Here is a 24,502-nt window from a genome sequence, read left to right as displayed (position 1 = left end):
TCTTTTTTCCTGTTCCTGTGCTGATTTCACCTCAAACAAAGGATGTTTCATCAAAAAGGCTTGTTTACCAAAGTGCAGATTATCTAGTTTTCCCCTCTTTCTTTCATTGCCCATCATGCACTTTCCCTGTTGTTTATCCTGTTTGGAGTGAACATCAGACACAAACATTATTATAGTGACGTCTTTCTCTCTCCGACATGTTTTTCTCAGATTTTTAGCCCTTTCTAAGTGGCTTCCTCACAGCTCACTGAACACAAACAGTATTAATGTGTCGTTTTCTCTCTTTGTCTTCGTCCCCGTGCAGCTTGAACGCCGCTGCTGTCTGTGATGCCCTCCCATGACGCCGAGGTCGGTAGCTGACACTGCCAGTGAGCGGGAGACGCCACTGCACAACCGGTCCTGGGCCAGCGCCGTCAGCCGGTTCTCGCCCTCCCTCTCACACACTGGAGACTCCACATCCAACCGCCTACCACTTTCCACAACCACCTGCTCCGTTCCGCCCCAGTAAAGACCCCCCAACGCAGACACGCTGACGTCCTCGACCAGCACCAGCAGCAGCAGCCAAAAACAATATCGTCAACACAATCAGCAACACCAGCACCACCATCATCACCAGCAGCAGCAGCAGCCGCAATCATGTCCAGTCGTAGAAAGTCCTCCACCCCCTGCATGGTCCGGGTCATCAGCGACCTGCCTGATGAACAAGATGACCCGGAGGAGGTGATGGACATGGAAATATTGGCAAGCAAAGATGTGAGAGAAAATGAACCACCTGAATCTGCGAAAAAGAGTCAAAACCTCATGAAGGATAATGGAGATAATCCAGACCGGAAGGCATTTCCAAAACACTTAGACAAAGAGCAGCAGTCTGGATGTGAAGATCACCCCCCTGTCATCGAAGATGTAGAAGCCAGAGGGGGGAAGGACAAAGAAGCGCCAGAATCAGACCCGGTGTCCCAGAAGAAGCAGGGAAGAGGTTACGAGTGCAAATACTGCCCGTTTTCGACGCAGAACCTGAATGACTTCAAAGAACACGTGGACTCGAGCCATCCTAACGTCATTCTAAATCCACTGTACCTCTGTGCTGTCTGCAACTTCAACACCAAGAAGTTTGACTCGCTCACAGAGCACAACGAGAGCCGGCACCCAGGTGAGACGAACTTCAAGTTCAAGAGGATAAAAATGAACAATCAGACTATCTTAGAGCAGACAATCGAAGGCAAGGACAATTCAGCTGAATGCGACGTGACAAATGAAAAAGGTGAAAGCCACAGTAGCTCTGTGTTTCCACCTTGCATATCTACCACAGTGAAATCTCCGGGTAGTGTGCACACGCTCTTTGGAGGGAGCGAACTGAAAAGCCAGCTGGACGGTTTGATCCAGAAGGACCAAATCACAGCAGTGAACATCAACGGAACAGTCATCATCCCTGAACCCACCATCGTCCAAGGGCTCTCCCATGTCACCCCAATGCTCCAGCGTCCACCCAACTTTAACTCTGTACCAAAAATAGCCGTTCCCTTGAACACCACCAAATATAACCCTTCTTTAGACAACAACCTGACGCTGATCGCCTCCTTTAATAAATTCCCATACCCAACGCATGCTGAGCTGTCATGGCTTACAGCTGCCTCCAAGCACCCGGAGGAACAGATCAAAGTCTGGTTCACTACCCAGCGGCTGAAGCAAGGTATCACTTGGTCCCCAGAAGAGGTGGAGGAAGCCAGGAAGAAAATGTTTAATGGCTCCATCCCTCCTGCTCATCACACGTTCACCGTCTTGCCTACAAGCCCCATCTCTCAGCCGTCTGCCAAAGCCTCACAGCAGCCCATCGTCCACACGACAGTCGAGCATCTCGGTCACGTCCGGACGACTGCGCCCAATGGGCTAACTGTAGTCACCACAAACTCCCCGGCAGGCTCTAGCCACTCCCTTAAGCGACCCCTGCCGACACAGCTGTCAACAGTGTTTGAGTCCAAGCGACCCATCATGGCAGTGGCGCCCCACTCTGGTGACCCTAAAGACAAGGTCCTAATGGCTCCTCCCCCACCACCTCCTCCCCCAAAAGGCCGCCTCCCAATGGCTCCACCTCTTGTTCCCGTGGAGATGAAAAGACCTGTAGCAGTTCCTCTGGTTACCACAGAGATGAAGAGGTCATCCGCTGCTGTGCCTTTAATGCCACCGCCTCCATCGTTGTCATCATCATCTTTGTCTTCCAAAGGGAAGATTCTCTCGGCGTCAGGAAATCCCAAAACAAAGCCGGTGGTGTCTCTGCCCTCCATAGTCTTTCCAGAGTCGTTAACAAGGCCAATGATTGCCCCCCCACCAATCTCTGTCTCTCTGTTCAGAAACAGTTTACTTATTCCCCGTACCGTGCCCGTCCCTTCCAAAGAAAAACACCCCAGTTCTCACAATTTGCCAGCTTCTGATTTAAATTTGCCGAACTCCCCTCCGCTCATTACTTCACAGGTAAGGAGGCCGACAATTATCCAGTCCATCCGTGCTCCGGCTAAAGCTCCATCCCAGATTTCAGCGTTCTCCTTGGATGGCAAGAAATTAAAAGAGCAGCAAGGAGTGGAGCTGAAAGCCAGCTACCCCAGAGGAGACAAGGTAGTCAGTCCTCTGCCAGAGGCCAATGGAACGTCTCGAATGGACGGGAAATGGCCCTTTGATCAGACCTCTCCTGGTCACAATAATGGAATCTTACATTTGGACGGTGGGGACATCCCAGCAGTACCAAAACCAGATTTTCAACATAAGTCCTCGGTGCTGACCCAGTTCCCCTTGCTGGAGAGGATGAAAGGAAAAACGGCAAAACAACTGAAGATCTTGGAGGAGAACTTCTTGCGGAACAGCTTTCCTACACACAGCGACGTGGATAATCTGTCGGCCATAACCCGCCTGTCTCATCAGGAAATCGACAGCTGGTTTGCAGAGCGCCGCGCGCTTCGTGACAACCTGGAGCAAGCCCTTCTGAACTCCATGGGCACTAAAAGGATGGGCGGCAATGGCATTGGTGCCATCACTGAGAAACAGCTACATCAGCACCAAGCACTGCAACTGAATGGGATTCACAAACCAAGCACCGGTGTAGGCCTCCTTAAAAGCCCTCCACCAACTTCACACCCCCTGTCCATGATTGCTCCTGGCACCATTGCACCTTCCGTCCCCAATCTGAATTCCTGCTCAGTGCCTCCAGACGGCCGATCCCTGGCACTCCTCAAGGACGATTTTGCTCAAACGCGGTGGCCTTCCCCTGAGGAGTTCAGCCAGCTGGAGGGTCGGACAGGACTGGCTCGCGGAGAACTGGCCCGCTGGTTCACCGATAGTCGGCTGCAGAGCGGCAGCATGGACTTGGCAGAACTTTTTCACAACAATGGCGTGAATGGAGGACAGGGGCTGCCTATGTGTTCCCCTGAAAACATTCCACCCAGCATCATCCAGCGCTGTCAGGAAGGAGCCGTAACAAACAACAACAGTAAGGTGCTGGAGGTTGAGATGGGCTGGCTGATGGACCAGCGCACCAACAGCCTCAACAATCAACAGCACGATGAGCTCCAAGACCAGTTTGCTGGCAGGTACTTAATTCACAGTTCTTTACTTTGACATGTTTTCTGTTTAGAAGAAATACACAGAATATAAAGTGGTTTTCCTCATACAGTCCAAGAGATGGCCTTATGGGTAGGGTTAACTAGGTTTTAGCCACATGCTAAACAATCATAGATTCAGAAATGAGAAGATGTTTGCTTTTAAAAGTTATTTTAAATTATATTTTAAGAGTTCCATTTGGGTTTGCCAAATAGGTCAAATAAATAATTGAAAGGCAATCTGTTGTTAGCGGTTAGCCTCTTAGTCACCTCCAGACCTGGACCACTACAGACAATGGATTAATAATAATGGAGTGGATTTCTATAGCGCTTTTCAAGGCACCCAAAGCGCTTTACAATGCCACTATTCATTCACTCTCACATTCACACACTGGTGGAGGCAGCTACAGTTGTAGCCACAGCTGCCCTGGGGCAGACTGACAGAAGCCAGGCTGCCATATCGCGCCATCGGCCCCTCTGGCCATCACCAGTAGGCAAGTAGGGTAAACAGGGACACAACGACCAGGACAGAGAGCCCAGGGATCGAACCGGCGACCTTCCGGTTACAGATGCGATTCCCAACCCCCTGAACCACGGTCACCCTTTCATTCAGACCCATCCATGGTTAGGGTAGGGTTTTATTTTAACCTCATGCTGAATAGGCAAATTTTCAGAAACCTAAGTTAAAAATTTTGGAAGGATTTTTTTATGAAAAGCATTTTCATTTGCTGTGGATGTCAACCTTATGAGGTATCGTCTAAGTACCACTAATTTTGAAAGTTGAAACTTTACCAGCTAAGAGTCCATGGTTTATTTCCCCTTGACGACTTTCGGTTCACGTTTTGCCGGATAGTACGTTTCAATCCACTGGTAGCCACTGGTCGTAAGTGGAAAGGTGTGTATTTTGCAAGCATTCGCGAGGCTTTGATGGAATATGCTAGCATCAAATTGGTCACAAAGAGGTCCACAGTGCTGCACTGAAAACCTCCTTAGAATTGTTTTGGTCTCTAACAGGTTGCTGCAGTTGTCTGTAATTTGCATGGAAGCCACAGACTTGTCTGTAAACATTTACCAGTTGGTGGCTTCCCTACAGACCGGCCTGCAGGCCTGTGTAATGAATGTTGAAACCCTTTGTTTAACCAGTCATGCAGGCAGATAAAATTACTGTGAAATGTTTACGATTACATTTTTACATAAAGCAAACGATCAGAATAAAGAAAACTAAACTGTTAATGGAATTTAAGCTGCATGTCGTTCTCCATTTATCTGCCCTCGTTTGATCTACAAGAAGGTTTTAAAGGTTTTAAAGCGGAGTGATGGCTATCATGATTCAGCATCAACAAGTTAATCAAGACATCAATACGAGTCTGTGAAAACACAAAGAAGGAGACGCTCAGTCTCAGCCCGGTGTGTCGATCAGAGATGTGATTTAAGGTTTCAGTCTTACATTTGAGAAGCGCTTTGATTCGGTGAGAACAGGATGAAGATATAATGTGGAAGTTTTTCTGCTTTTGCTTTTTTACTGAAATGTTTTTAAAAGCAGGTCGTGTAGTGAAGGACTCTTACAATGCTGCGTAAGTATATGTAAAGTGACTGAATAATTTGCCACAATTGGCAGAGAAACAGCAAATTAAGCCCTGAAATCACGGATACGTAGTCCTACACTGACAGCTGCTGACAGCCCTCTATAATTCCCCCGTTTCTCGGTGTGACCACCTCCTTTATTATGTAGATGAAATGATGGAAATGAAAATAATTTTTCATAAAGAGTCGAGTCAATCTTATTCCTATATCCCAGTCACCAAATTCCACCTCGCTCCTTCGCTTCTCCTCGATAATTCGTGCAGTCAGTGTTTACCGAACTGCACCCCTGGTACTTTCAGCACCGTTTTCTACCCACTGGCACCTTTTGTGGTGACCTGTGCAGCCAAAGTAAATTTGCGCTTCCCCTCGGCGGGCTTGTGCTGCTGTTTTCTAGTTGCCACATTAACATTGTTTTCAGGACATTAACCTACAAATCTACATGACTCTATTTAGTCTGCCTCTCCTTCAAGGAGCTTGGGACATGTTTGGCCAAATAACACAGCCATTACGTTGGAAACCAATATCTCCACTATAATTTGGGCAAGCCTTTTATTCTTCCCGTGAGCCTGCTCCGGGTTTCTGGCTCAGCCTTTGAAAACACCACGGCGTGAACCTGCACTGACAGCACACTCGAATCCTTCTGGCTGCTGTTTATTTCATAAACTCTGCAACAAAGCGCGCCGCGTGACGTGCGACGTACAGCCGAACAATGCAGAGCGATAAAGGAAACTGTCAGCGGCGCTCAGATGGGAGTTCGGGGTTAATCGCGTCCTTTTATTTGCCGATGTAAAGCCTGATTTAAAGCACGAACGCGCAGCTCGTCTCAGTGTTTCCGTGGCTGTGACAGAGGCTCGTCATGTGTGGGTTCGCTCTGTTTCCACAGAATTTCCTCCTTCAGTTTTAAATTATTGCGGTGATTAGTTTCTCCTCGTTATAATTAAAAACGCTCCACTTATGAAGCCACGATTGTGCACAATCACCTCAGTGGCATCTCAAAAAACCTGATTGACAGTTCTTGTTGGTGCTGAAGGACAAACGACTGATTTTTAGTCCAGTTTCTTTGTGTGGGCTGCTCGCACTATCACCTTTCTTTCATGTTTGCTTCACGTGTGGCTGCTCGTCACTGAGACACTGGAACTAAAACACTTAGTTTCCTTTAACAGCTTCAGGCTGTTTTTAATGACGAGAAAATCTAAACCTTCAACAATCTTAGGCCCAGGACGGCATTTATGCTTCCCCTCCCATTAATTTCACATTTTTACCTCACCGTTAATTATTTTTTAATCTTTTTTTATTGTTTTATTTATCTTGAACAGACAGCATCATTATAGGACTGGTCGTCACTACGTGACTCTAACGAGACGGGTGAAAACAGCGACAGGAGCCCTGGCCTCAGGGCTACAGAGAAAATTATTCTGAAAAATGTCTGCGTTGGTTTTTCTCAGATGTGAAGTGCAGATGATAACTAAGAGTAACACTGAACACAGGTTTTAACTGCTGGCTGCACCAAAGCGTCCCCAGCAGAGCTCTGTGGGCACTCGTTAAACTCCTAAAGCGTCCGTGATCCCACATCAGTCGACTCTCTCGCTGTTTAAAATGTTAAAATGTATTTCCTGCTATGTGTTCCATCTAACGTGACGCTCTCGGTCCGACAGACTGAGGCAGCAGAGCGTGGCGGAGCTGAAGAACGGGGGACAGAACGGGGGCGTCCTCGGAGGAGTGCGGGAGGTGTTCGGGACCTGGCTGGAGGACTCGAGGCGAGGGCGGGAGCTGCTCGTGGACAGAGAGAAGAAGATGGCAGAGGACGCGTCTGGGAGGCTGACCGGATAAACGGTGAGTTTGAGTTTCGGCGTGTTTCGGTGTCAGCAGCTGTCCTTGGATCCGCGGGCCTCGCTGAGCCTGTGAGGTTCGTTTCATCGATGCTTCGTGTTTTATTTGTGCTCCTGCTCGCCGATCAGAGGATGCTGCTGAAATGCTCCCGAGTCATTTCTGAAATGTTTGAGTTCAGCGACAGCAGACGGCCGCTGAACGGTGCATTCACGGCAGAAAGTATTTAGCGCGTGTTATAAGGGCAGCGTTTTTTAATTAAACCTGTAACTGAATTGCATTCACTGGCAATAAAAGTGCTATTTCTTAGTTAAATGATTAATCACTTATTTTAGAAAATGCCAGAAATGACAAATGACCTCCTTTCAAGCAATTAAATGAAGCATGAATCACATCTTTCAGTGGTGCATCTCTGATTTTGGCCATTCTTCTATAGCGAGAGAAGCACAAATTACCTCCTGTGTGAGTGTAAAAGGTGGAATTTCTCCAGAAACCAAACTTTCGTTGACAAACGTGGAATGTTTTTCCACTTCTGCAATGTTTGCGTCTTTGCTCTCCGGCAGTTTTCTTCTTCATGTTTTTCCCTGTACGTCGCTGCTGCCTCGAGGTCAGTGCAGTCCAGCGGCAGGATCTCCACCACAACAAACAAACCCGCACGGACACGAACATCCCTCGCAAATAGCTACAAAACATGTGCTTTTTTTGTGTCTTGTGTGTTTCTGTTGTTTGTGCTCGCTGAAGCCTTCCTGCGGCTGTCTTTAAAACACACTTCAGCTCTCACGTTCAGCTTTTTGGCCGAGGCTGTCTGCTGCTTCACTCTAATCTACAGAGTCGACCTCATTACATGAAACTCGACGGAGACCTTAAATTCATCTGGATCAAAGTTTTACAATCAGAGGCCAGATTTGCTTTAGTCTTAGCACAGTCATTCTGGGTCTCTGTTTAGTCACTTCCTGTTTTATTTTGAAACACTATTGAGCTTTATTCCCTCACCTGCATCTACTCGCTTCCTGTTTTATTTTGAAACACTATTGAGCTTTATCCCCTCACCTGCATCTACTCGCTTCCTGTTTTATTTTGAAACACTATTGAGCTTTATTCCTTCACCTGCATCTACTCACTTCCTGTTTTATTTTGAAACACTATTGAGCTTTATTCCCTCACCTGCATCTACTCGCTTCCTGTTTTATTTTGAAACACTATTGAGCTTTATCCCCTCACCTGCATCTACTCGCTTCCTGTTTTATTTTGAAACACTATTGAGCTTTATTCCTTCACCTGCATCTACTCACTTCCTGTTTTATTTTGAAACACTATTGAGCTTTATTCCCTCACCTGCATCTACTCACTTCCTGTTTTATTTTGAAACACTATTGAGCTTTATTCCCTCACCTGCATCTACTCACTTCCTGTTTTATTTTGAAACACTATTGAGCTTTATTCCCTCACCTGCATCTACTCACTTCCTGTTTTATTTTGAAACACTATTGAGCTTTATTCCTTCACCTGCATCTACTCACTTCCTGTTTTATTTTGAAACACTATTGAGCTTTATTCCCTCACCTGCATCTACTCACTTCCTGTTTTATTTTGAAACACTATTGAGCTTTATCCCCTCACCTGCATCTACTCACTTCCTGTTTTATTTTGAAACACTATTGAGCTTTATTCCCTCACCTGCATCTACTCACTTCCTGTTTTATTTTGAAACATCATTGAGTCTTATCTGTTCCACCTCTCACTCTTACATCTCAGTCTTTGTTCCTGTTAAGGGGAGTTCTTCCTCCCCACCATCACCAAATGCTACTCAAAGGGCACCATCACATTTTTTTCACATTGGAAAAATAAATAAATAAATATTATAACGCCTTTATTTTACCATTTAAATCCCCTTGAGGTGTTTATTGTTGTGAACTGGCACATTTGAATAAACTGTCCTCGCCTCTCGGTGTCCTGCTGGGATTGGCTCCAGCCTCGCGGTGACCGGAGCTGGCCGCGCGGCGAGGAAAATGGATGGATGGATTGAAGTGAATTGAATGTGTGGCTGCAGGTTTTACCACCTACAGACTGAACTGATTTAACTCAGCGAGGCCCTCATTGGTCCCCCGTGTCCCCCCTCCCCTCCTCTCCCAGCCTGTCAGTGTTGAAGCCAACACCTCGATCCCAGGCTACAAACAAACCCACTCGAGCCAATCACCGTCTGTGTGTGTAGCTGTGTGAGTTTTGGCTACAACCGCTCAGCAACAAACACCAACTTCAGGAAAATTTAGGGAAAAAAACATTATTGGAGGCCCAAAAATAGCAACAGACCCCCCGGTGCGGTAAAGTTTGATAGATAAAAGGCTCCGCCTGGGGCAAAGTGTGATGACAGAGTGAGCCGGTTGTTCCCTCCTCTGTCTGTTCTGACAGAAGATTGAAAGTCTTAATGTTTCTACACGGCTTTCTGCTTATCAAAATAGAATCGGTTCAAATGATTTCCTCAAGACAAACGGCTGTAAACGAGGCAGACACTCCACTTCTTACGGTGTCACTTTTGAAAGACTGTCGCCACTTTCGGGTGCCTTCAAAATCAGCTCCTGACAGCTGGAATCAATAATCAATATGCAGCATTTTAAAAAACCAACAATAAGTGTGGGAGTGGGAAATAAAATGCTGTCAGTGAAATTTGAAAAAGGTTTCTGCTCCTTTTACCTGCCTCGCTTCAGTCCAAAAAAAGGCGTTATTTATCCCACAGGGGAAAAAAGCTGAGGTAAAGTGACTCGTGCACATAATAATACGACATCTGAAAAAGTAGTTCCTTCCCACATAAAAATAACAGAGGAACACTGTTCACGTGAGGCGCCGGGGATAAATTACACCACAGCTTTGAAGACCAACTGCGCTACAGAAGCCACAAAGATCCAGAGCAGCGTAAAAACTTATTCTTCCTTTCAGAAACGCAGCGTACTCTCTGCTTTATGCTGTATTTGAATCAGACGCCCAGAAACTGAAACTCTGGTCTCAGATAAATGAGAAACGGGTCGCAGCGCTCTGCTCAGCACTAATAAAGACGGATTCCGGTGAAAACACAATAAAATAAACCGTGACAGAGGAAAACCTGCTGACCTCTACTGCGTCAGACAGGAAGTTCTGACAAACGCTTAAACGTCACGCTTCCTGCTCGACTTTGTGGTCGGTGCCCGACGATGTGGCGCTGAGGCACGGGCACTGCCTGGTGTTTGGGTAACAAATATGAGGCGGCGTGTTCGCTTATTAATTATTAAACATTTCTAAAGAAGATGATGCTTCACGCACCGTAGACAGTGGAGTGAGTTTGGTCTCTGGTGTTTGGCTTGGAAACAGTCACAGTTGAAGTTATAGCGCTACCATCAACCTTTAGGCTTCTGTCACTATCACTGCATCTCAAGACGAGTCAGTTTCTCTGCACATGGTTACTATAGAGTTTGCAGGCTAACGGCATGCTAACATGCTCAGAGGTTAAAATGCATGGGTTTAGCGTGCTAATTAGCACAAAACCCTGCAGCAGAGCGTGGAGTGCTTTGGGTCTTACCATCTCGATGTTCTGGAATCCACCACGACAAATGAAGGGGCCCAATGGACTTATCAATCACACACTAACACCTACCTCTCTTTAGTCTTCTTCTGACTGCAAACAGACTTGAAACTAGAAACTGAGACTGCAAACTCATCGGAAAGTGTTTGCTGAGGTCACAGATCTGAGCCGGTTAAGTCGTGCTATACAAGTAAAGCAGGTTCAAAGCCTATTGGCTTCATGATTCAGACCCAGTGACCGAAATTCAGATGGAAGAAGTTATAAGGCTTTTCACACACTTCAGCATTCTGTTAAAAGCTTCTGTTCCAAAGTATAAACTTCATAACATTCATGTTACTCAAAGTCTGGATGTAATGAAGAAGCAAAGAAGAAGAAGACCAAAAGAAGTTGATGATGAAGAGACTAAAGCAGTCAAAGAAGATGAAAAACCACATAAAAAACAAATAACTCAGAAAAACATTAACTACAGTAATATTTTCATCTTTCCACCAACATCATACGGTTACAGCGGGTCTTCTGTACAGACATGACGTTTACATCAGCTCAGGGTTCAGACTTCGCCAGGAGTCGAGGTGCACTCTGATTGGTTACCTGAAAACTCGACACAGATTCTGCTCGCATGTGTTTGCTGGAGGTGTTTGCTGGAGATGTTTGCTCCATCAGTCTGCTGCAGCTGCTCTCTCCACTAGAGATGGACCGATCCGATATTACGTATTGGTATCGGTCCGATACTGACCTAAATTACTGGATCGGATATCGGAGAAAAATAAAAAATGTAATCCGATCCATTAAATATCACGAAAGCACCTCACAAAACTTGCAACACGCCGTAACTCACCTCAGAACGTTAGCACGTCGGAGCAGTATGCATCACGTGATAGAGCGGCTGTGGCATGCGGGACCTGTCGGTGGTCTGGATAGCATGTGGAGCTTCGCTAGCAACCCGGCATTTCATCTCCGACAAAGTTATCCCGAGAGAAGTAAAGCAAGTGTGTAAGTCCATCTCTGAATGTTTGTAAAGCATTCCTGCGTTAAGCTTAACAAGCGACTGCATCTTCTTGCTGCTACTTCAATCATGAAACTGCTTGATGATCAGCTGATCAGCTTTTCTGTCGCGAGTCTGTCTCTCGTTTGTTTTTGGCCCACTTTGCACCAGAAAGAGGAAACCAGCGGCTGAACAACAGCAGCACGTTTAAGCTTGATCAGCTGTTGTTAGAATTTATTTAATATTACTTTCTACTCGAGGATCTTTTTCTACGTAGCTGACGGCTGGTAACTGTGCAGGGGCGGATCTAGCAAAGTTTAGCCAGGGGGGCCGATAGGGCATGAACAGGGAAAAGGGGGCACAAAGACATACTTTTCTTTCTTATTCTCATTTAAAATGTCGAGCTTTTAATAAATAATTATCTGACACCCAAAGTTTTAATTTGATGTAAAATGAATAGAAGTCAATTACTGTATATAGTGACTATTAAGTCTAATATATACCCTAGTAAGCTATAGTACTTTTTCCTTTGGGAAGGTACCATCTGTGCAGTCTGCAATTTTGCTGAAGAAAGATGTTGAATCTATTTAATATTTCTTGAAAAATTATTGATTTCTGTGCATTTTTTTTCACACTGCATCAAATTAAGGTTGATTACGTCGATTAAGCATCATGAGGTGGAGCGTGAGGGGTGGTTCCCTATTTTTTATTTATTTATTTTTGTTGTTGCTGGGAGTTGGAACCCTATTAGTTAGGTTGCTTAATATTTACGCTAAGTACTCTTTAAAATACCAGAATAGTGAGGATGGTGTAGGTTTAAGTTTATTAGATTGATCAGTATTGCTGAACTATGAAACATTTTTTTTTGCATACAGGTATAACAGAATAGCTTTAGTGTAGTTGTTGTTTTAAACTTGAGTATGAACTTATACAAAATGCAGCAAAATATTTAAAAAAACAGTTTTGTTGATTAAAAAACACTATATCGGATTCATATCGGTATCGGCAGATATCCAAATTTATGATATCGGTATCGGTATCGGACAAAAAAGTGGTATCGTGCCATCTCTACTCTCCACCCCTCTGCTCCAACCCTCACATCAGAACAGGTCGCCGGTTACAGAAATGAGATGTCCAACATGATAAAACCCAAATCAAACTGTCCTTTTCCCTCAGTTCATTCACCAGCAGCCGCTGCAGAACAGTGAAACAGGAAGAGTGTGGCTTCATCAGCGGCGCTGGGGGGTGGGGGTAGGGGGGTTGGTGATTTGGACCCTGCGCGGGATGATAAATTAACACGAGCAGCTATCTAAACCCTGGCACTTTGTGGCGGCGGCCGCAGACTCGCCCGCTCTGCCAGACGCTCGGCTCTGGCGCCAGTTATTGCTGGAGGCCGAGTTCTGCTCTCCAAATCAGTTTGGCGCTCCGACGAGTGAGCGTGGCAGGTGAACGCTGGAATCCACCAAACGCAGCTGATGGAAAACCTGCTCCAGATAGAAGTCACACTCGAACTCTGGGAAATATGCGGCGCCGACTAAAACATGGCAACAGGAAACTGAATTTTCTCATTAAACCTCCAACAGGAGTCGATCGGCGTGCACCAACTGTAACAGCTTCATCGCCGAGGCCACGTTAAAGAGAGGGCAACACCCCCCCTCCCCCGTTCTCAGGGCCGTAGCTAACCATAACACTGCTCCCCTCACCCCCACCCCCATCCATCACATCCATCTGTTTTCGTACCCGCTGGTGTCTAAGCACAGACACACCTCCCTCTTCAAAGCCAGCCGCGAGATATCATCTCCCCAGCGTGTCCGGAGTCTCCTCCAGGTTGGACACGCTTGAACCTCCTCCCCTGGGAGACATCCATGAGGCATCCTCGCCTCCACTGGCTCGCCTCCACGTGGAGGAGTGGCGGCTCCGCTCTGAGCCCAGCCTCCCTTCAGGTGAAGCTCGTTTTGGCCGCTTCCCTCCTCGTTCTCACTCCTGTGGTCAGGACCCAGAGCTCGTGGCCATGTGCGAGGGCAGCTCAACCAGCAAAGACAGCTTCACCTTCACCACAGCCTCCATCAGTCTGCCAGTCGCCTGCTCCACTCCCCTCCACCCAGAGTGGGCACTCCACCCTTTTCCATCAGAGAGCGTGGGCCAAACCTAAACAACGACAAATGATGACATCATAGAAGCTCTATAGTCAGACACTCGGGACTCTGGGTTCTCCACAAACTCCTGGAGGGAGTTTCTCCACCTTTTCACTGCTGGTTGGTTTTTCTCCACCAGCTTGTGTCTAATTTTTACCTCTTTGATGCCGAGCAGGCCGTAACGTGAGTAACATAAAAACAGCTCAGCGTGTGGACGGAAAACCAAAACTTCAGGCTGAAAGACACTAAACTGCTCTCCAGAGTTAATAGAAAACAAGAGTGGGCTGCTAAACCACTCCGAATGACAGCTTTCGGATTAAACACAGTCATTTAATCCTTTGTTCAGATGAAAATATTGATTTGGTGCTGCTCTGAATAAACTATTAGAAGCATGTTTATACTCTGACAACAGACCACAAATCACAGCCAGTGAAAAACGGTCGATATCACAGCAACAAGGAAAAAATTGCATTCTGTAATTAATGTAAAAGCAGAAATACAGACAGAAAAGCACAATTTAACACACACCAGTCAATAAAATCCAAATTTGAGACCTTGAGAGGAGAAACTGCAGCAGAAATAAACTCGACCGTTTTCCCCCGGTGCTGGTCTGAGAGCGATCGTTCGGCTTAATCAAAGCCGCCGCTCGTCAAAATAAAAAAGTCATTCAGGCGTTAAGCAAAACATACTAGAAATTAAACATATGTTCCCTTTCTCATTCTGCTGTAACCGTAAGGCCGGTCTGTTGGACAGGAGGCCAAGGTAAACGGGGGATGAAAGGGACAAATGCCTGCTGAGAAAATGAAGAATGGGAGGATGAAATGAAGCGAGGCGCGTTCACAGGTCTCAAACATGGAGAGGAGCGAGGGCGCCAAACATCGGCTCGTTTAAAGCTGCTTTCGCTCTCGCGCTCCCTCCTTTTCCATTTTACACATGAGGTTAGGGGTCAAAGGTCACATCAGCAGGATGATACTAATAAAGAGAGCTAAAGAGTGATGGCATCAACCAGATTATATTAGGGAGTCCATTGTCCTGTCTCACTAATCACAGCAGCTCCGGGCTTCATTTAATCAGTGGAGCGCGGCGTCCTGTAATAACTTATCAACAGTCGTACCTTATAGATGAAGCCTTAATTGCTGACATGCTGCAGAGCTGCTCCCTCGCTGTCATCATCATGATGCGAAACACCGAGCGGCGAGACGATCACAGTCACTCCCGGGTCGCCTTAATCTTAAAGAACATTCATTTATTTCCATTTTGTCATTTTTAATAAAAAAAGGGTTTTTTTTCTTTTCCAGTTAAAATTTCTTGATTTGAAGTTTCCTAATTACACAGCGCTCCTGATGCTGCACCACATCTGTGTTATTTTCTATTGTGGTCCCATCTGATTGGTCCATTTGAATAGGATAATCAGTTTTACCCGTCACCTGTAACGGGCTGATGGGGCTCTGTCGTCACCCCGCCGGGCGGCATCGAAGCCTCAGTTTGAGAGCGAGGCGACGCAGGGTGTTAAAGGCGATTCCACAGGTGTGTCTGCTGTGAGGCTGACGGGAGCTCGGGTCAGACGTGGCGTTTGCAGGCTGTGATTGGCCTGAAGGATGAGGCTGACTCAGGACCATGGCTAAGAGTGAGTGCGAGTGTGGGTGGGGTCTGTGCTAGCTTCCAGTCTGAGGGGAAGAAGCTGTTTGTGAGTCTGTGGGAGTGAGACCTGATTGACCTGAGGCGGAGTCCAGAGGGCAGCAGGTCAAACAGGTGGTGGGCGGGATCGATGAGTTTTAGTCTCCAGCAGTTCTTGGTTAACACGTCCGCGGTTTGTCAGCCTGACGGCAGAGCGTCAGGTGAGGAGCCGGACCAGGAGCGTGTTTGTCGGGGATTCTGACCTTCACTGTGATTTCTGCCACCATTGTGGGTTTAACAGTACGAGCCTCAAACACCAGCTCAGGGTTCAGACTTCGCTATGACATCCACAGAGTTTTGTGAGAAGGCAATCTCCTCCTTGGTATTACCTGGCTTAATAACATACCAGGTGTCTAACAAAACACGGCCATCTTCCATCTGGAGAAGACGCTCACTAGAGACGGTGTAAGCTGCGGTGTTTGCAGGGACGTGCTGAACAAAAGCAGTTTTCTGGACTGGCAGCAACACGCGAACACGCGGATAAGTTTCCCCAGTTTCACTGAACGTTGGGGATCTGTGAGCGCTCAGAGGAACATCAGCCTGTCGTTTTCCTGCTGAAGGTTCTGAGCGGTCTTTGAAAGAGGCAGCTTCCTACAGCTAAACCACTGACACTCACCAATTATTTCTCAAGCTAGTTATTAAAACAGACACGCGTCTTTATTCAACAGTCATGGGTGTAAAATTCACTGTAGTCATTTCTTCTGTCCCTGGACTCAACAAAGCTCCTCGGCTTCAACCAGCAACAGGAGACGAGTTCGAGTCACAGTTCAACCTGGTTCAACCTGCACTCAGTTATGTTCTCTGTGCAGAACATGTGGAGCGTCTGTCTCTGCAGATGTTTTTGTCTCGTTTGTGTCGCGTTTGTTTCTTTGTAGCTGTTTCTTGTGTCTCTGTAGCAGCTGTGCAGTACTCGTCTTAGCGCCTGACTCTTTTTTGTGTCTTTGCAGTTGTTTGTTTTCTCTTTGTCGCTGCATCTGTGAGCCTGCTCTAACCTGTGTTTTGTGGTTGTTTTTCATCTTTTTGTAGTCAGTTTGTGTCTTTTTAAGGAACTTTTAGGTGAAGCTCAGAGGGCCCTGACTCTGGGCCTGACTCAGTAACACGCTGTTTGCGTATGTGAGGGTAATACAGTTTTGTTGTGGCTTGTCAGCTGGTGTTGTGATTAAACAGCTGATTGAGCAGCTGTTTGCAGCTGAAGAAGACATTCAGCAGTTTGTCCTCTTTGACTCGAGACCTGATGGATGAATCTGTGTCGAGCTCAGAGGAGCTTAAACGGAAGCCGCAGTGATGTTCGCGTTCTTTCAGTCTTTATTTAAAGTCTCCACAAACACAGCGAGCACACTGATCAGACACTGTGGGAACTCTGGTTGCGTACGGTCCTGTGATGCAGCAGCTCGTAGCTCGACCTGAAGCGGTGGCTCAGTCTCTCACAGCACGGCGGGGACTCTTCTTCACAGCGTTGCTTCAGGTTATTGAGGTTTCGTGTTTGCACAGCTCCGTGAAGGTCCAGCCTCTCGGTCAGGCTGCACTTTGCAGCACCTTTTGTGTGATCCAGGTCAGCCCAGGCTTTATCTGTGGGTTTGACTCTAGAGGACTTTGGAGAGCACCTCACGGTCCACTCGGTGACTGTGAGGTGCTCAAATCATCAGCTGATCAGTGCTGACAGCTGGTGAAGAGGCTTTCTCCTGGCAACGAGCCACAGCTACTCAGTCCTTTCATATCTGTAAGGTCATGAACTTTAACCTTTAAGCTGCTAACCGAGGCCCGTAGAGTGACCGCAGGGTGAATTTGCTGGGATGTCCACCCAGGTGAAAACTGCGACACCTGAATGTCCTGCAGACTGAAACCGTTTGCACAGAGCAGCTCAGACCTGCTGACGATCAGTTACTCGATACTGTTTGACGAGCAGCAGCTGGCTCCGCCTGACGGCGGGAGTTTAGCCACAGGTCACCTGCTGCTGACGAGCCGCTCTCTGTCCCACGATACAAAACTGTGTTTGTAATCACAGCGACCGCCGGCCTCGTTTAATCTTCGGCACAGTTTTCCTCTTACACAGATTAAGCGAGCGCGCCGCGGCCGCTCAGGTCTGCCGCTGTTCTCTCACAGCGTGTCCCAGTTCCCGGCGGCACCGGGCGGCCTGGAACGCCGACTCGGGATCAACGACTGCTTTTTAATCCCCCGCGCTCGCTGCTCTCTGCCTCTTTTTGTTTGGCTTTGTTTTCATTTTTTGCCGAGAATCATCCGAGTTCTTGTGACACTGACATTTGTGCCGCCGAACATTTGACAGATTTTAATGTGTTTTTTACCCTCCTCCCCCCTCCTCTCCTCTGTCCATTTCAGGTGTGAATAAGATTCGCCTCCATCGCCTCCGCCACCGCCGCTGCTGCTGGAAACAGAAGAGGAGAAAACATGAAGAATGGAGCAACAAAAGAAGAGTTTCTCGATTATCTAATTTTTTTTTCCCTGTTCTTGTGTTTTCAGATTTTTTTGTTTTTTGTTTTTAATCTCTTGATTGTCGCATCCCGGCTCACGCACAACATCCTCCTCCGTCACGCCGTCAGCGACCTGGAGCGACCGCGGTGTAGATGTGACGCTCGCACACAAAAGCACGAGTTTGAACACGACAGAGCCGCTGCTGCGCTTTGCTGTGGGCTGCACCCAAATTGAAATCTGAAGAGCGCGAGGAGAAATTCAGGGTCACGATCTGTGAAGATAATTGAAACCCCCACACCCCACACCCCCACCTTTACAGTGGATTTCAAACTGCTGCTTTCAGTTTTACAGTAGTATTATAACACAACACCGTCGCACAGGCGTCCTGCAGAGTGCCGTAAACAGAGTCGGACCCTTTAAATGTGTTTTGTCTTCAGGGGGACAAAATTCAAACATTCCCTCAAAGAAGTGAAGTGGATCACTTCCACTCCCCCCGAGAATAAATCCACAAACGAGCTGGAAAACAAAGCAAGTTTAAGTGAACCGCAACAACAAACATGCCTGAAAAAAACAACTCGTGTCCCTTCAAACCAAACCTCAGTAGGATTCGTTTATTAATTCCTCAGCGCACGCTTTGGGTGAATTAAACGAACAATTAGTATTTCGCTCGTGCAGCATATCAGGATTTATTCCAGTCGTTCTTCGTCCTTGTCACAGCCGTCCGCCTGCATCATTATGCAACTCTTTATTTTTCCACCTAAGTCGGAGGAAGTCACCAGAATGTTTTATTCAGAGTGTTTTCTCTTCTTTTAAATGATTGTTAAACGTATTTATTGAATTGCCGAGCTGCAGCTGGAGCCGTTAACTGCCAGTTTTCAGCCTTTACGTTGGCTCAGCGCTGCATTGTGAGACGAGCGAGTCCTTCAGCGCCACAGAAACTTTCTATATTTACTTCCTTTTGTTGTTTTTCCACTGGAGTGTGGAGTTGTCAGCAGCACCGTATTAAAAGCTGCTTTGGTCGGCGTGACGGCGCACGAGGCTTTGTTCACGCGCAAGCGGACGAGTTTATTCATGTTTTCAATTTTCCTCAGATTGGTTGGTGCGTGAGAAACGATTCGCCGGCTAAAGGAACGCTGCGTGACTCAGTCTGAGTGCCGAGGAAATTTTTTTATCCAATGTTAGAAATTAAAAGAAAACATTTCTGTTAATCGAGCTCCAACATACATGTTAAATTTATAACTGTTAGACTTCAGTGGATCCTTCTCATTTCACGTTTTCATTAACAACACCTCTGAAATATGTTCCTGAGTTTAACCTTGAGGAACTTTTTTTATCCAATCAAATGGCCTGTTACTTCACTTCCTCACGGCTTTAGGGGAATCACCTCTGTTACAAACTATAAAGACTTTAGTTTTCATTGTTGGACTCTACAGCTCCTCCCCTTTAAGGGAAAGTTCTCCTGATTGGCTGCTCCTTATAGCGGGAAATTAGTAAGGTGGGCAGGATTGTCTCCTTTCTATGACATCACACAGACCCAAGGGTAGAAAAAGCTGTTCAGTGTTATTCATATAGCACCAACCGTCCCCTTGCAAAGTAAAGACCTACAATACTACAGAGAACCCCAACAATCAGACGACCCCTGTGAGCAGCACTCTGGCAACAGCGGGAAGGAAAAACTTCCTTTTAACAGGAAGAAACCTCCAGCAGAACCAGGCTCAGGGAGGGGCGGGGCCATCTGTAGCGTCACAAACGCCGTATTTTACAGAGTTAAAGGCGGGACTGACGGACGTGGCCGAGGCGGTGTTGTGTGTGACCCGTGTTGCCGTGGAGACGAACCGGAGCACTGAATGTGTGCCTGCAGCAGCAGTACAGACCGACAGGGTGGATTTAAAACAAACAAACAAACAAGAAAAAAAACGAACAAAAACGCCGAGTGCCAAAGCTGGGATCTGCTGCATTCTCACTACACATAACATAAGGGTTCTTCTTCGTGTCGTTGTAAATAGGATATATATGTTTGTTTGTTTGTTTGTTTTTCCTGTATTGCTACAGATTTGTAAAATTTTGCGGGAAAAATTTTGTTACATTTTGTAAAATGGGAGCAACTCGTCCCCCCAAAATCCTCCTGGTTTTCTTTTTCCTTTAAAAAAAAAAAACCTCTCTCGGCTTTTTTTTTGGTTTATTTTTGTTGGACTTTAAAAAAAAATCTAGTGCCAGCAGTGTGTGCGTGAACACTTTTCCTTTTTTTGTTCTTGGTGGGGTTTTTTGCTCTTTCCCATCTCTCTCTCCTCGTTTTGTACTGAACCGGAGTGGAACCACTACAAAAAAAGGAAAAACAAGGAAAAGAAGAAAAAAAAAGACGGACCAGTTGGCAATACTTCAGTCATTTGTTCATCTCACCGGCACTGGACTTCCGCCCGCCACTTCCCCGCTGAGAGGAGAGGAGAGGTGGGAGGGAGAGGAGGGAGGAAGAGGGGGGACTTCGCTTCACATCAAATCAGATTTAAAAAACAAAACGGAGAAAAAAAAAAGCACCTTTGGACCTTTTTCCTTTTTTTTACTGTGCTGAAGTGAAGTCAAGTGCTATTATTATTATATTATTATATTATTATTATTGTAGCCACTGTCTGGAACCCTTTTTTTGAAGAAAAGCAAAGGAAAAAAACAAAAAGAAACTTAAGCCAATCTGCACTTCTCGTTCCGACGAACATGCTTGTATGACCAAGTGACTGTCGTGGATCTTTGTTTTCAAACCCGATAAGGAACAAACTGAGTATAAAAACAAAAAAAACAGTCGAGAGACTTGAAACGGTGGCAAACGCAGAAGGATTCAACGGTAACGATCACGCAACTTACAAACTCGACAGTAAAAACCTGCAATCAAGACTCACGCTGCCTGAATCATACTTTGATCTTTCTCTCTGTTTCTATCCCTCCTCCCTTTCGCCGTCTCTCTCGTCTCTCCTCGCTTTCTTTCATTTTTCACCGTTTCCCTTCGTTTTTCTCTCCCTCTCTCTCTTTGTCGTCCTGCACACCATCATACACACCTGTAATAAACAAAAACAGACAAAAAAAAGATAAATAGCCTTTTATTCGATACATTACTACATGTTGGCTTGGTAGGATTAGTTGAAACTAGTTCCATTCCTACAAAAAAGAATAATAGTAAAAAACAAAATATGAGCTTCTTTATGTATTGCTTCTGCCGCTGTAGTGTCCTGGTCAGATTTAAAGATGATAAGACTACATATATCTGAAATACTGTATTTACAAATGCATACCAGGGCTGGCCTCAACGACACGACGGCAGGGGGAGGTTTCCAACTCCGTCCGCGGGGCGGCCGGTCGAGCTGTCGGGGGTTTGGCGGTAGCTCCGACCGCTCGTCCGAGGTGGTTAAAATGCTTCTTTGTTTGCTCGAAGTCTTCGCAGTTCTTTAAACTTGTAGCGTTCAGCAGCACTGAAGCTCTCGCCGCACAGCTGCAGGGCCTAACAGGAGTGCTGGCAGCGCGGCGGAGAGCGCCTCCTGGTGGACGCTCAGCCTTAGCACGCTTCCAAGAGAGTTTTATTTTTGCAAGTGTATAGTTTTAATTGAATATTTTTCTGATGAATGATTGAATGTAATTGCTTTGGGGAGGAAAGTGGGTTTACTGTCTGAATGTTGAAAGAGGAGGGAACCGAGCACACTGGCACCAAAGCAAAGGCGGTCCTGCAGAAGTTAAACATGATCGTGTGGGAACTAAATTTGCTCGAACGCTTCCGCTATCCCAGACCGGTGCCTCGAGCAAACCTTTGGCCTCAGTGACGTTTGACACGCCACAAGTTCTACTGTAGTCTACTTTCAACTCTATTAAGCTTTTTTATTTTGTTGATTAAAATATTTTTGGCCAACTTTTCCACATAAATTTGCACTTTTTACCTTCAAAGGGACGAAGAGCGATCTTGTCCCGTTTTTATGTGAATGTGTAAGATGCTAAAACCAAGGATCAAAATAGCTGTTAGCTAAATCACGAACTTGTGCTAATTACAATTGTTAATTTAAAAATCTAAATGTAGTTCACTACGAGTACCAAAGTACCAGGATGGAGTCGCTTGTAATGGAAATCAGGACCACCAGTTGATTTTTAGCCAATAAGAGAAGGCTACATCAGCGATACTGGTGATGTCATTCTGGCTTGCTAATAGCAGCAACTTTAATTTTGCTGCAGCTAGCACAACAATCATGGTTCACTTTTGCAGTTTGATTCATAAAAAATCCAGATAAAAAATTAAAGCACCTCTAAAATAAGCCTTAAAAAGCCTTTGAAGCTAACTGACGGCTTGTAGGTTAGCGGTCTTAAAGAGGTTTGTCTCAAATTTATGCTAGTTTATTTTTAGCGCACACTGACGAGTGGCGGTGTGCAGCACCCAGGTGGCTTGTAAATGTACGTAATCGACAATCGCGATTAAATGTTGCAATCGTCATTTCCTGTGAGCGTAAACTTGGGGAAAACTGCCCCGGTCACAACGAGGGGACGAACAAACCACACAAAGCGGCGCGCAGTGCGACCGGTGTGCTCCGTCCTTCCTTCGTTTAAACTTGCTCCGTTGTATCGTGGCGAGCGCCTGGTTTCCTCAAAAAAGCTTTTTATGCAGCGACAGTCAAGTTTTGAAGAGCAGTGAGGTTCAGATGTTGGCGGGGTGGGGGGACGACGTCGAGGCTGAACTCCTTTACCTTCCCTGAAGTTCGCTCTGATGATGGCTCTGTTGTTTTCTGTTTACCGGTTTCAAGCACAAAAGTTAAAGAGCAATGCAGTCTTCTGGTTTTCTTTGATATATTTCCACCTCTGAAATATTGATATTGCATCAGAGTTGCAGAACTAGATTTTCTGAACTAGACTCTGGACTTTGAGCACGTCATTCCTGCTATCAGAGCAAATCTGCGCTCTGATCCAGACTCTGTTGTCGAGCAAACTTCAAGGGTGTTTATCCGTCCTCAGTCTCCAGCTGTCCTCAGTTTTGAAATTCAAGTCGCTGTCACATGTGAACCAAGAATGAAAAAGTAGAAAATAGGCTGTAGAGAGCTGATATCTTCTTCATTTGACTGCTTTTTCAGCTCACTTCAGAAGCTCAGCGAAGGAATTTTAAGACGTGAGACAATCAAGACGTGACTTCTGCAAAAGTACTTTAGTTTCAGAGAAACCTTCCGCTGTTCGACAAGTTGAATCAGATCCAGTTTCTGGAAGTTTTGCGTATGCAAATCATCAAACTCACTGCATTCTTTCAAGCTGTGTTTTTAAATCTTGGTTCACGTGTGAAAAGAAGTCAAATGAAGGGATAAGTGCTCCAACGCTCCTGCAAAAAAATGCACAAAAAAATTGTAATCAACCGAGAAAAAAAGACTTTACAAAGCCAAGCATCACTTTTGGGAAAACCAGGTGCTCTGATTGTGTTTTTAAGGGGAGTTGAGGCCAGCCCTGCTTCATAACTGAGGTTCTGCTTCTTCTACTACTGCTACTATCTAACAACAACCCTGGGCACAAAAACAGGCCTGAACACTTTCAAATCCTCCAGCACTCGAGGCGCGTTCGATTTTTAACTTCACATACCAGCATCTTTGAACCCAAACTGATTTGGAGCACCAGCTTGTTTTTGTTTCGTCCTCGACGCCACAAAGACGCTTCCCTTCCCGGCCCAAACGCGAACTCGTCCTGACTCAGCTGGGTTCGTGGGCTGGCGGCGTCTCTGGGGTCCGTCGGGTTAAAAGAAAATAAGAGCCATGAATATTTTTTTTTTTGCGTTGTTTGAAAAGCATTCGAGCTCTGTTTCTGTCGCCCAGGCCAGCAAAACAACCTGTTGATGTCTGCTGTATTTCAATAAAACACAGCCTTTTTCAAAGGGTACACCCTGTTCTCACTGTGTCTGTGTGATGTGGTCTGAATGCAGCGAACAGCGGCGCACGTGCATCATATGGACGCTGCATTCTGCTCTGACTCACCTGATTGTGAAATCCTGACAGCTTTACAACAAAACAGAGGGAGAAATGGTCTGCAGCCACTTCAGAGAAGGGCCGATGGCGTGGAAAAGCTCCAGCCTTTCACATAATCTCTGGTGTTTGCACACACACACACACACAAAGTCCTTTTATTTCAGCTTCACAGGCAACATCAGCGCCCTGCCAAGTGTCCGAAAAACAGTATTTATTAGTCCAGATCATTAGGGCCGCTTGATTATGGCCTAAAATCAAGATTATTTTTGTACAACAAATTAATATAATTAATATAATTACGCCTGAGCCACATGGCACGCCCCTGGTAACCTCTGGTTGCTAGGTAAAAATGTGCATTACTGGACCGGTTGGTGAGTGGTTGCTGGAGGTTGCACCATGAGGCATCGTCGTCGTCGCTAACAGGTTGGCTGTGGACGACTGCAAACGCTCACGAGCCGCAGTGACGAGACTAGAGAACATTTGCATGCAAACTTGAACCTGCACCTTTTAAAATTAGTTCACCACAGCGTGAGGCACGACTCTTACTTTGAAGGCCGGTCTGCGTTTCCGGTTTGTGTCGCACTTTTGTTTGCAGCAACGATTCCCCAACTAGTTGCAGAATACACTCTTTTCCATATTTTACTCTCGTTACTGGTGGTTGCCAGATGGTTGCCTGCGACTGTGAAGCCTTACTTTTTAAAACGTATCTTTAATCGAGGAGTATGTTGAACTTTGAATTGAACCGGTCTTCAGTGGTG

The 24,502-nt window shown here is 46.1% G+C and overlaps 1 protein-coding gene across 6 annotated transcripts in view; it reads left to right on the top strand.

The window, feature by feature from the left end:
- LOC147303159 (zinc fingers and homeoboxes protein 2-like) overlaps window positions 1–23,658 on the top strand; it is a 130,207-nt gene extending 106,549 nt beyond the window's left edge. For all 6 annotated transcript variants that reach the window (XM_086279662.1, XM_086279663.1, XM_086279664.1 and 3 more), the window contains 3 exons: window positions 305–3,578; window positions 6,827–7,004; window positions 17,686–23,658. In XM_086279662.1, the coding sequence (XP_086135788.1) occupies window positions 637–3,578; window positions 6,827–7,001 (3,117 nt within the window). In that variant the 5' untranslated portion in view covers window positions 305–636 and the 3' untranslated portion in view covers window positions 7,002–7,004; window positions 17,686–23,658. The remainder of the gene's footprint in view (window positions 1–304; window positions 3,579–6,826; window positions 7,005–17,685) is intronic.
- Window positions 23,659–24,502: the final 844 nt, after the last annotated feature.

Source organism: Aulonocara sp. 'chitande type north' Nkhata Bay, linkage group LG22 (assembly GCF_057382095.1).
Source record: "Aulonocara sp. 'chitande type north' Nkhata Bay isolate Kocher_YH1m ecotype deep benthic linkage group LG22, A_spYH_male_GT1.1, whole genome shotgun sequence".
Lineage (NCBI taxonomy): Eukaryota > Metazoa > Chordata > Actinopteri > Cichliformes > Cichlidae > Aulonocara > Aulonocara sp. 'chitande type north' Nkhata Bay.
Note: the sequence above shows the minus strand (reverse complement) of the source record. Positions and strands in the feature narration are given on the sequence as shown.